Source organism: Lycium barbarum, chromosome 10 (assembly GCF_019175385.1).
Source record: "Lycium barbarum isolate Lr01 chromosome 10, ASM1917538v2, whole genome shotgun sequence".
In the NCBI taxonomy this organism is placed as follows: Eukaryota; Viridiplantae; Streptophyta; class Magnoliopsida; order Solanales; family Solanaceae; genus Lycium; species Lycium barbarum.
The window spans coordinates 118,082,919-118,095,752 of record NC_083346.1 but is presented as its reverse complement, the minus strand read 5'-3'; the positions used below and the strand labels follow the sequence as shown (position 1 = coordinate 118,095,752).

Below are 12,834 nucleotides of genomic sequence, written 5' to 3'. Positions count from 1 at the left end.
AAGAACGGAACCATCACCATTATGAACGCATATACCACTAGCTTTTTACGTGAGTTCGGAGCCTAAAGGATATAAAAATACACGGTTTTTACCAAAAGGAAACGTTTAAAATTTATTATACCAAAAGGGGTATATCGTGGGCTGATCCACGATATACCCCATTTTTTTTTTTAAATTGTCAGACAAACGAAAAAAAAAAATTATTTACAAGTATAAATTGTATAACGTGGACTGATCCACGTTATACAATTTATATTGTATAACGTGGATCAGTCCACGTTATACTTGTAAATAAATTTTCCAAAATTTTTTTCCGTTTTCCAAATACTCACTCTATAAGACGTTGTCTAGATTTAAATCATATTCGGTTATGTTTTTAATAAAAAAAAAATATTGATTTTTTAAATTTTTAAAGCATGATTAACTCAAATAAATATTTTAACACATGCAAATAATTAAATGTGTTATATATGCGAACAGAAATAAAAAATTAAATATAAGTTAAATAAACGTCACACATTAACTGAATGGTAAATGTTAAATTACATACTAACTATTAAACTGCACAAGACATGTTATATATTCTTGAAAGAGTACATAAAGAAACAACAATTGTACAAGTTAAGAAAAAACATAAAAACCAACAAGCAACAACAATTACTGATTTCTATCGGGGCAGCGATTCTTGTTATGACCTGTTTGCTTGCACGTACTACACTTTCTAGCCATGCGAGCAGGAGCTATATCCATTTCATTCCTCCTTCTAGTTGTACTCCGCGCTCCTGAAGTTCGCTCGTATTCAGTGTTTGCAATTAAACTGAAGGGAGAAGGTGGCCAATATGCCTCATCACCCAACGGTGAAAAATTTCCACTGTACGTTTGCTTATAAAACCTGCAACTGTAGTACTTGCTAACATAGGTCTTTGGTTGAATTCCGCGAATATCACAAAATTTAATTGCATGTGAACATGGCATATGGTAGTTTCTCCACTTTCCACACGAACATTTTTTTCCCTTCGGCAGAGACTTTATGTATATTTCCGCCCTTACCTTCGTGTGCAAATGTTAGAATCTCAAAGACCCCTTCAGTTGCATTGTATTGTGCATGTCAGTATGTTTTAGGGACCTCTCCCAGTATTCATCAAACTTCTTTTCAACAGCGCGCGGCCAAAACTTTTTATCCGCAATCAACAAATCAGCAAGGGTGCTTCTCTCAACAAACCGATAACCAAGATTTTTAAACGTATAACGGACCATGGCAGTAACTGGCAATCCACGAGCTTTCTTTAATAAACCGTTGTAAGATTCGGAGACATTCGTTGTCATAGCCCCCCCACCTATGACCGTTGTCCTTATGCAATGTCCATTTTTCCTCCGGAAGAGCTTTTAACCACAAATACGCTGGAGATGACATTGTTTTGATTTGTTCCATCCTCATTTTATACTTCTTCTTCTGGTGCTCTGTAGCCGCCAACCACATTAGCTTCTCAAGGTCACTACTGAGGAACTTTTTATTGAAGTTGCTTTTCAAATGTCGAACGCAAAACCTATGGTGTGTGGATGGTGGTTGTAACCAATCATGTGTTTGGACACATTGCATGATTCCTTGATGACGGTCAGAAATAAGTCCAATTCCTTGTCTCTCACGAACAATATGTCTCCACAACAACACAAGGAACCACGTCCAGAACTCAAAGCTCTCACGTGCAACAATAGCATATGCAAGTGGAAAAATGTTATTGTTTGCATCAATTCCAACAACAATTAGCAGTTTCATCTCATACTTACCGTACAGATGAGTACCGTCTATTGAGATGACAGGCCTGCAACTTTTGAATCCATCGATGCTTGGTTTATAAGCCCAGAACAAAAACTTGAAGATGTGTTCACCTTGCATTGTAGTTGATTGGTGCTCCCACTCAACAACGGTCCCCGGATTGAAATATTTTAAGGCAGCCATGTATCGGGGCAATGTCTTGAAAGAGGTTTCAAAATCACCAAATACCATTTCAATAGCTTTCTTACGCCCCTTTTGTGCTTTTCTATAACTAGGAGTAAACAAATGCAATCCTTTTATTTTTTGCTGAACTGACTTAATACTGATGTATGGATCGACCATAATATATGGTATCAACGTAGTAGCAATTAGGTGACTGTTCAAATTGGAATGGTCCTTTCTGTAATCATCCGTCAGACAACTGTGGTGGAGATCCGCTTTGCCTGCCTTCCACATACCACTTGAAATTTCTCTAAAACGGATCATCCACTCACACCCCAACATATGACGCTTGCAAATAACCCTCCAAAATTTACCTTTGGACTGATCACAAATGAACTCTTTATTTTCTTTGAGACAATATAGTCTCACTGCGCCTTTCATTTCCTGCTTGTTCTGAAATAACATACCTAATTGCATAGTACAAGAAAAATTATCAACCCCTTAAAAATGGTCCAACAAATAAAAAGAATATTCATTGTCACCATACTAACCTGATCTGATAAATTCAGGTTTATTACAATCCCAAAGTGCAGATCGAATTGGACCGTCATCTCTCATGAAGGCAAAATCATCCGGGCCTTCTTCTATGTTGTCCAAATATGGAATCGCATTAGAATGGTAGCTAACGTTACCATCACTCGGAGTAGTAATGTCTTCATAAGAATGACCATCACCATCAGATGAGTGATTATCGTCTGTTTCTGTGTGATCTAATGGGATATCACTATCTGACTTATCGGAGTGATCATTAGCTACGTCGTTATTGCTCACAATTTGTGTGAGCTGAGTCAACACGGGGTTTTCTTCAAAATCGTTACACCTACATAAATAAATAAAATTAAAATTTAAAAAGATTATATTAACCCCAAGGACAAATTAAAAAATAAAAAATAATCAAAATAACATGCCGATTACAAAATGAAAAATAAAAATAAAGTTATATTATAAAAATAGTACATGAGAACAAAATAACATGTTGTATTCTTTTTATTTTCCATGGATGAACAATGAAAGAGGTTAGTTAGAATTTGCAGTATAATAATTTACATAGTTATCCTGAAAGTTATATTATAAAATAGTACATGAGAACTAAATAATATGTTGTATTCTTGTGATGGTTAAACGCACAAAGACATTGAATAGAACGTAAATGAGAAAGTTTTCATAAAACATCGTTATATTTACCTTTCTGTAAATGACTCTACTTGAGTAGGGTGATATCGAACTATACTCCCGCCATCTAATTCAGTTGTATCTGGAGCACTACTCGGTCCAGGAATATCACAGCTCTGCATAGTCCAACCAAAGTTATGTGACTGACTACCAACTCCTACCATTGTTTCTTGTTGAAGTGTACCTCTTTGAAGCCCAATATTCATAGCGGGAAGATACGTAGTACCCCGAATATCAAACTCATCGTCAATGGGTGCTCCAACATTAGTAGAGCGTTCAACAGTTGCATACATGTCAAGTGTGGCTATACTGATATGATTGCTAAATATATCAGGACTTCGAAGAAATAACGATAAGGAGTCATCGTCCGAAATAAGAGTTTCCTCGTAAATGGAAAATCCCCTAGCTGTAATTGATGTTGGATATCGTCCAGTGATAACCACCGAAAGATTTGAATCAGATATGGCCATTTTGCTTATGAAAACATGTTGTAGACGATCGTATTTGAGGGAAATTGGAAACCGTTGTACGGCTTCCGGACGACGATTATATCTAACTGAACCTTCTTCGTACACAACTTCCCCACCCCAATATAAATTAACTCTTACATAATTTTCCGCCATATGTTTTTCAACAGAATACAGAAGTAGAAATTAATGGAGAGTGCAAGAGAGAAGTTGAGAGTTCGTAAAAAATGAAGTCTACAATAGAGAAGTGTAGAATTCAGTGAGACATACAAATCTGTGATTTTATATAAAACTAATGATTCACGGATTTTACTATTTGATTTTACGCAAAACACACTTGATTTGACGATTGCATGGCAGATTCGACGATTTTACACAAATAAATTTACAAATTATTGATCGTTTTTACTTTTACAGCAGCATGCGTGATTTGACGACTGCAACGATTCGCGTAAAAAAAAATTCTCGAATCAATTACCAATCAACAATATGTTCATATTTTGTAAAACGTTAATGATTCACGGATTTTTCTATTTGATTTTACGCAAAACACGCTTGATTTGACGATTGTATGGCAGATTCGATGACCGCATGTATTCTGCGATTTTGGAGGAAAAACGTTAGCAGCCAACGTTTTACAAAATACGAACATATTATTGCAAAACGTTGGCCAGCCAACGTTTTACAATTCATATTATTGCAAAACGTTGGCCAGCCAACGATTTGCAATTCATATTTTAAAACGTTGGCCAACAAAATTACACTCCAACGTTTTCCAATTCAATTTTGTTGCAAACTTTACACACATTAAATATGCAGAAACGAGGTGAACCAGAATTGAATAAAAACAGACAGAAATTGGCAAATAAAAACAGTAACTTTTCCATCTAAAATTGAATTCAATAAAATTTACATACTAATACTTCAACATGAAGTTACCCACTATACAATAAAAATTTAATTTTTACAGTGTCCCTTTTTCCCCCCCGTGCCACACCGAGTTTGACGACGCTCTCGTTTTGATCTACGTTGGTGAACCTCCTCTTGTATCACACCTGTATCCTGTAAATGCCATAAAAAAATTGATTGTCTACGTAAAATCGGGCAGCATCTCCCCTGTAACAAGGAGTTCCTCCAATACCATATACCAACACAAACAACCAAAGCAACCAAGACAAAACACCACATAACAACCACAAGTCTAAAAAAAAATTGAATTAAAAGCTAACCTGTGGCTCTAAAGTCTGTACATCCGGCACAGGAATGTGTGAGGATCCAACATCAAATGCCATGGGAGACTATGCAAAATAAATAATATAAACACATAAGGTAGCCATTACTTTAAACAAGATACAAGCTATTTGAGTGGTTAGAATACTCACATCGGTAAAACTCAGTCTCCTCCCAATTGAAGAGCTCTATCTAGTGAATGCAGGTAAAGGCCCGTCAGTCATCCCATAAGAGCTGCTTGTCTGACCACCAAACTGTTGGGCCATAACTGCCAGGCTAATAGGCCCAGACGATGCGAATGCCTGAAAAGGCCCCTCACTTCTAATTACCGCTGGTGATTGAACCTCCGGAGCAGACGTCGATGAGCTGGACATAAAATCTATTATTGGGTGATATGCATCATCATCTGCATGCATCGTTGAGCTGGGCATATCTTGATCAAAACGAACCTCTTCCTCATCAACCAACTGGTGATCCACGGGAGCTCGACCCCGTCTGTTACTTGATTGGCGTCCTCTACCACGCGCCGCAGGTCTTGGTACATTAGGATGTTGATGACGAGGCACTTGCATAGTAGGCGGCTCAACATACTCTGCCGGTGGTGTATAATATGGAGCGAAACTCAACATCGTCCCCAGAGAGGCAGCAGCCATGGACTCTGTATTAATGTGGCTAAACATCTCTGCTATTTCCTTCACTTCATTAGACTTGGTTGGATCTTGAATAGTCTGCTGAGCCAACCTGTATGATTCTTGATGTCCTAAAGCCTAAAAAAAAATCGAGATTTGATAGTGGTCTAAGACACATATAAAGACATCAAACATCTAATGGAATGTAATGTACGTACCAGTGCCTCATGCCTGCCTGCCATGTGTTGGTATCCTCTATCCACTTTATGCGCAGGATTTCCTATGAAAGTGCGCGAGTGACGTCGATACCAACAAAAATACTCTGATAGTGACTCTGGATCTTGAGTTTCATACTCGGCCAGAATTAAACTATCTCGACGATTTCCCCACAAAAAGTCTGTTTCTGTAAAATATTGTTGATCCTCCACTTTTATAGCATACCGCTTATCACGTTTGTAATGAAAAGGATCAATCTCTGCACATGGACCCGGAATATGTTGCTTCCTACCAAACTGTCTGAGAACGCGGTCTACCATGTGCCACTCTCGATAGATCCCACAAATAAGGGGAACCTTCGCCATCCAAATATCTCAGCCACGCAGACACCACTCAGGGAGTCTATTGATGATGGCCTCTGAATAAGGCTGCCACACAAACTACGATAGAAAGAACATAAATTACACATAAGCGTAACTATTCTATCAAAACGCCATTAACAACCATAATTATGATAAAATACCTGGCCATCTATTAGGTTGTCCAATACATCCCTACATATGGGTAAAACATCACGTGCCTCATTTTCGTGGGATTTACGATGAGTCCACCTTCGTGCAAGAGCCGTGTGTGGCGGAAGAGCCCTGCATGGTGGCTGCATCGGTATAATGCGCTCCCAAGCCCAAACCTATATTAAAAAATAAAAATAAATACATAAAAACCTTATAACTATCAAATAGGACAACCAAATAAAATTATATAATTTTAAAGGTCACGTACCTGCAATAAGGAAATGAATCCACACACATCCTTGACTTTCCTCAACGAAGCACGGCATAAACAAGTAAACAAATATGACAATGCAGCCGCTCCCCAAGCTTGTTCATTCATTGCTCTAAGGTCACGCATGTCAAGCAAATAATCTAAATTAAGTAAGTCACCGGACTTATCCGGAAATATCGTGCCGCCACAAAGCCATAGCAAGTACAACCTAACCCGCTGTTGCACATCAATTTCTGGGGTCTGATTTGTAATATCATCTAAGCCTCTAATATATTCAATTAATTTATGTACTTCTAACCTACTAACACCATTAAAACAATCCAGACCGGGTGCCCAACCAGTAAGCTCATGGATCAATTGTTGCCACCCACCAATATCTATATATCTAGCATTAAGATTATTCAAGGGATAACCATACAACCAAGCCAAACATGACCTCGATATCTTGTAATGTGATGGTCGCCTCACCTGTACGCAGATGAAAGGTGTGCATCTCAGGACGCCATCTCTCTATAAGTGCAGTGATGACTGCCCAATCATATGATACACATCCTACCTCTATTACTCCCCTAAATCCACACATGCCAAAGTAGTCAAGGATGCGAGGATGAAAAGGATGACGCCTCACATGCTTCCAAAATTCAGTATCCGCGCGGCGAGGAAACAGGCATCCGGTCGGTCCTCTCAAGGAACCATCCCACACAGCCTCTGATCGATGCTTCTCCTGGAGTGTTAACACATCGTACACTTCTGGCCCCGGATGTACGCATACCCGTGGAAACTCCATACCTTATATAAAAAAAAAATGAAGTCCAGGTTAAGTTATTTGGAGTAACTCACTATTAAAAAAAATATATTATATAAAAATCCATACCAAAATATATTGTATAACAATCCATAACAAGATATATTGTATAACAATCCATAACAAAATATATTGTATAAAAATTCAAAACAAAATATATTGAAGAAATTACAGGTTCTGCAGTCATAAATTACTATGGTAATGCATAAATACATCAAACAAAGCAACATTCACAAAAAGGGAGGAAAAAAAATTCGATTCTTTATGACACATTTCACAATTCTTTTTTCTTGTACCGAAAATGTCATCATCGGTCTATTATTGGCAATATCCACAGTTCCACAATGTTTTAAGATAGTGATCTATACTTGTAAAACGTGGATTGATCCACGTTATACAATATATTTTGTATAACATGGATCAGTCCACGTTTTACAAACATCCACAAAACTAACAAAAATATCAGCAACATAACAATCCCTAACAAAATATATTATTTAGTTATTCAGATCTTTTATATAACAATCCACAAAAATAACAGCAACATAACAATAAATTTCTTCAAAAGTGCTACTAAACAAATCGGACCTTTTATATAATAATGCTTCTAACAATCATATTTTAAGTTCAAATTAAAATAACACAAATAACATAAACGTATTAAATAACACAAATAAAAAATAACAATTAAGATATATAGGACAAACAGATCTATATCTATTATAAATATACAATATTATATGAGTTAGAAAAAATACCTCAATTTAAATAGCAATAATAGATAAAGATGAAGAAGTTGCTTCAAAAATTAGATTGTATTGCAGGGTTTAAAAAAAAATAGAGGAGAAGGAAAAGGAGAAGAAGATGGAGGTTCTGTAAGCAATGGAGGAGAATGGAAGAGAACGAAGGGAATGAAGCGGCGGAAGATTTTAGGGAAGGGAACGAAGGGAAATATTTTAGGGCAAAAGGATCAGTCCAAATATACAATATAACTTGTATAACGTGGACTGATCCACGTTATACAATATAAATTGTATAACGTGGACTGATCCACGTTATACAATTTATATTGTATAACGTGGATTAGTCCACGTTATACTTGTAATTTTTTTTTTTTTTCGTTTGTCTGACAATTTAAAAAAAAAAAAAATTGGGGTATATCGTGGATCAGCCCACGATATACCCCTTTTGGTATAATAAATTTTAAACGTTCCCTTTTGATAAAAACTGTGTATTTTTATACCCTTTAAGCTCCGGATCCCTTTTTACATAGCCTTGAGTCCTTGACATACAAGGAAAATCTAGAAAATGACACAACAACACAGCTACTATAAACTTCCCATTATACACGAACTAAACACTTCTCACTTGTGAATTTTTACTTTTGACCTTTTACCTCTAAGTTTAACACCAAGCAATTTCTCCATTTTCCCTAACACAAGTTGATTAGGAATCGCTGTGCCATTCTCATACTCACCAACAACTTGCGTCCGTTCATTAATCTGTTTCGCTAAATCAGCTTGACTCATGTTCTTCTCAATCCTCGCTTTCTGTTTCGCTTGCCTCACATCCACCATGCACTTTATCATAAATATCCAAAAGTTCTCTACAATCTCCATTATGCAAAATACAGTTAGCACTATCTCTATTTATAATGCTCTCTCCGTTTTAATTTATTTGTCTGATTTTGACTTGATATGAAATTTAAGAAAAAAAAATTTAAATCTTGTGATCTTAAATTAAATACCCGTTTAGCCACGAGAATGATTCACGTTTTTTGAAATTTATTAACTTTATTTGAAATAAACGTTTGTCCTTAGAAATTTCAAATAAACTTGAAACTGTATTTGAATACTAAAAAGCAAAATCTTTGTTCATTTTTTTACACTTCAGGTTAATTCAAACAACAAAATATTTTTTGCAAAACCTATAATCAAACACAACTCGATCTTCAAACTCCAACTTCAAAAATTCCAAATAAAATGAAAAATATTCGATTTCTACGGCCAAACACTACTAAAAAATACGCAGAATACACCAGAATGCTCTTTAATTTTGTGTCTTAAACATACCACGTAAACAATTGAAAACAACCGTTGCCCAAAAAGGAAAAATGGTATTTTCTTAAAACGAACTAACGAACAAAGTAAACTAAACAAATTGAAACATAGAGATTAGTACAAAATTTACTTTAATCCAAAACATGAAAGTTTATTTCTATATAAATTTGACTATAAATCTTAACTAGAGCTGAATTAAAATACCAAATGATATTAAATTTTAATTTCCTACATCTTTGAATTGTTTTTTTCCAACTAACTTGTGCTATACAGGTTAGCGGGAATATAATACCATACCGGCTTAAAATTTGAACATTGAGTGAAAAATGAAGCTAAAACTGATGAAATTTTTCTTTTTTGAAGCAAATATTGAACCACTCAGGTATTTAATCTGAGTGACTTTTTTTTTGGGGGGGTAAAAATCTTGAAAAAGAAAAAAATTAGTGAGATCATTAAGATGATTGTTTTTTTTTCTTTTTTCTTGTTTTAAATAGTTGTGCTTAGTCCACAACTCCATGGACGGGCTGAGGTTTCAGAACATCAATAGATGCTAAGTTGGTGCGTAATAATTGGTTCTAGGTGTTTATATAGGTCCATTAGCCCTTTTCCATAATGCCAACATTTCCCAAAAAAATGATACGTAGATAGTTTATTCAGAACATATGAATTGATCATCATCACGATAAACAGAGTACCAAATTATAATTGGATCAGAAAGAAAGAAGTAGTGATTAGTTGTTTAATCAAATCAAACTTAAGTTTTAGGGTTAAACTTCTACCATTTTCCATTCTACCAGTCGATTTCACCCTGTTTCAACTTAAAATAAATATATCGCCATAAAAAAGACCATACCATTAAAAGAGAGAACCATTAACATTATGAACACCTACAACTAGTTTTTTACATAGCTCTAACCAGAAAAAGTTACAAGGCAATTAACACAAGGAGAATCCAGAATACAAAAACTATAAACTTTCCATCTTACACAAACTAAACACTTTTCACTTGCGCTTTTTACCTCCAAGTTAACACCAAGCATTTTCTCCATTTCCTCAACACAAATTGATTGGGCATCGCTTTATTTGTTCATTAATCTGCTTCGCTAAATCAGTTTGGCTCATCTTCATCTTCTTTTCATCTTCATCTTCTTTTCAATCATGGTACTTTCTCAAGTCTCGCCGGTTACACCGTCTCATCTAGCATCCTAGCGTTGATAACAGCGGCCGATGTCGCCTTCCTATTCAAGCCGGCATTGAATTCCGATAAATATTGTTGATGTGGAAATTTTTAAGTTTTAATCAAATTAGTTATTTGTTTTAAATAATCTTAAATTGATTCATTTGCCAGAAATTGATTAAAGGTGACTTTGTAGGTGAAATGACAATAATGAGTGATTTTCTATCACAAAACAAAGTTTAGTTCAATCGCTCTCTGAGATGATTACCAATAATTATCATTAATGATTGAGATAAGAACTATTAATTGAGATTAGTACGCCATTAAAGAACAAAAACACGGACATTATGAACACATACAACTAGCTTTTTACATAGCTATAGCACCGAAATCCTTACATCTCACAAGGAGAATCCAGAATATATAACACAAGAATACAACTATAAATCTTTCTCCTCACAGAGAGGCACACTTTTCACTTGTGATTTTTACCTCTAAGTTTAACCCCAAGCACTTTCTCCATTTTCCCCAACACAAGTTGATTAGGAACCGCTTTACCATTCTCATACTCCGCAACAACCTGTGTCCGTTCATTAATCTGCTTCGCTAAATCAGCTTGGCTCATCTTCTTCTCAATCCTTGCTTTATGTATCGCTTGCCTCACATCCACCGGTACTTTCTCCAACGCTGCCGGTTCCGCTGCCTCATCTAGCTTCCTAGCGTTAACGGCAGCAGCAGCCGCCTTCTTATTTAAACCGGCATCAAATTTCTTCACTGTTTGAACCTGTAGTATAAATTTTTATCCGAATCCAGTAACTTTTATTCGAACCATATATTTGTATTAAAATTTTTATTAAATATGTACAAATAATTAATTAAAACCCAATAACTTAAAAAAAATTATACACTTCTCTCCTTATTTGATCATCCGCGTTTGATCATGAAAATTTTAAATTTCACATATAAATTAAAGTTTCAAAACACCTAAAATATTATTTTCACTTTCTATAACCAAATAGAATTAAATCTTCAAGTCCAACTTCAAAATTTCAAAATAAAGCGAAAAAATATTTGATTCCGATGACCAAATGCCTACTAAAAATATGCAAAATGTATCAAAACGCCCTTTTACTGTAGACATGTGAAAAGTTGAAATTAATGAGCTGTCAAGGAAAAAACCTATTCGAATTAAAAAAAAAATAAGACAAATAAATTGAAACAGAAAGCAGTACAAAATCTATTCATATAATATAAGACATGAAACTCTATCTTCATATAAATTTAATGATAAATTTTAACTAGACATAAATTAAAATACTAAATGCTATCATCTTATAATTTCCTACAACTTTGAATTATTTTTTCCGACAAACCTGTGCTCCAGTTCGCAATGCCTGGTTAACTGCCTTGGGATCCCTCAGGTCTTGTGCCTTTGTCTTTGGCTTGTGCAACACGACTGGTTCCCACTCTTGTTTTAATCCACCTGTTGATCGCATCGGCATTTTTGATCAACCAATAAATTAAAATGAATGTAAATTGTGTTTAATTGTAATGAGTTATGGTTTTTGTTTAGTTGAATGAATTTGGAATGGTGAGATGACAAGGAAGATGAAGGCTTATATATAATGGTATGGGACTCTGGAAGGTTCTTGTAGAATGTGGATGGTTTAATAAAAATGAAGGGTGTCTGGAAAGTTCTCTTCAAGGTCGGTTATTTTTTAGTCAGCTTAAACTTGTTCTCCAAGGATATTGTTTTGAGGGGAAATAGTTTCGTATATCTTGGAGTCCACACAAAGTAGTTGTAAAAATGATTAATTCATTCGTCATAATTTATGTGATATAATTTAACTAGACATGAAATTTAAGGACCTGTTTGGTCATGAGAATTTTTCACTTTTTTTCGAAAAACTATTTCAATTTGAAAATCGATGTTTGGCCGTAAAAAAAGTTGTATTTGAAATTTAAAAAATACCAAAAAAATTATTTTCACTTTCAATACACTCAAACAACCAAAAATATTCTTTACAAAATTATAATAAAACAAAACTCCATTTTCAACTTTATCTCCAACTTCAAAATTCTAAATAAAGTGAAAAATATTTGATTTTCATGGCCAAATGCCTACTAAAAAATAAAAGAAGATTTTTAAAACTTATGATATAAAACAAGTCATAGACATTTGTGTGACTGTATATTATTTCATTAAGGACAAAAAGAAAAGTTAAAGTTAAATTATATCTAAATGTAAAAATATATCATTCTTTTTAGAATAAACTAAAAAGGAAAGTGTAGCAA

General features: G+C 34.8%; 2 protein-coding genes across 2 annotated transcripts; both read right to left on the bottom strand.

Moving 5' to 3' along the window:
* Positions 1-5,037: 5,037 nt before the first annotated feature.
* LOC132615072 (uncharacterized) lies at positions 5,038-7,290 on the bottom strand. Its single transcript, XM_060329626.1, has 4 exons — positions 6,495-7,290; positions 6,238-6,402; positions 5,717-6,154; positions 5,038-5,636 (listed from the first exon to the last, which is right to left on the bottom strand). Exons 3-4 carry the CDS (start codon positions 6,077-6,079, stop codon positions 5,058-5,060), a joined length of 942 nt encoding a protein of 313 aa, XP_060185609.1. The 5' UTR covers positions 6,080-6,154; positions 6,238-6,402; positions 6,495-7,290; the 3' UTR covers positions 5,038-5,057.
* A 3,572-nt stretch (positions 7,291-10,862) lies between these two features.
* Positions 10,863-12,155, bottom strand: LOC132615447 (multiprotein-bridging factor 1c). Its single transcript, XM_060330053.1, has 2 exons — positions 11,913-12,155; positions 10,863-11,323 (listed from the first exon to the last, which is right to left on the bottom strand). Exons 1-2 carry the CDS (start codon positions 12,039-12,041, stop codon positions 11,015-11,017), a joined length of 438 nt encoding a protein of 145 aa, XP_060186036.1. The 5' UTR covers positions 12,042-12,155; the 3' UTR covers positions 10,863-11,014.
* Positions 12,156-12,834: the final 679 nt, after the last annotated feature.

Excerpts from the sequence above, each read along its gene's own strand:
- LOC132615072 (XM_060329626.1), bottom strand. The coding sequence starts at position 6,079 with ATGGCGAAGGTTCCCCTTATTTGTGGGATCTATCGAGAGTGGCACATG. Across the intron at positions 5,637-5,716 it reads CAGGCAGGCATGAGGCACTG|GCTTTAGGACATCAAGAATC; the intron begins GTACGTACATTA and ends ATTTTTTTTTAG.
- LOC132615447 (XM_060330053.1), bottom strand. The coding sequence starts at position 12,041 with ATGCCGATGCGATCAACAGGTGGATTAAAACAAGAGTGGGAACCAGTC. Across the intron at positions 11,324-11,912 it reads CATTGCGAACTGGAGCACAG|GTTCAAACAGTGAAGAAATT; the intron begins GTTTGTCGGAAA and ends TTTATACTACAG.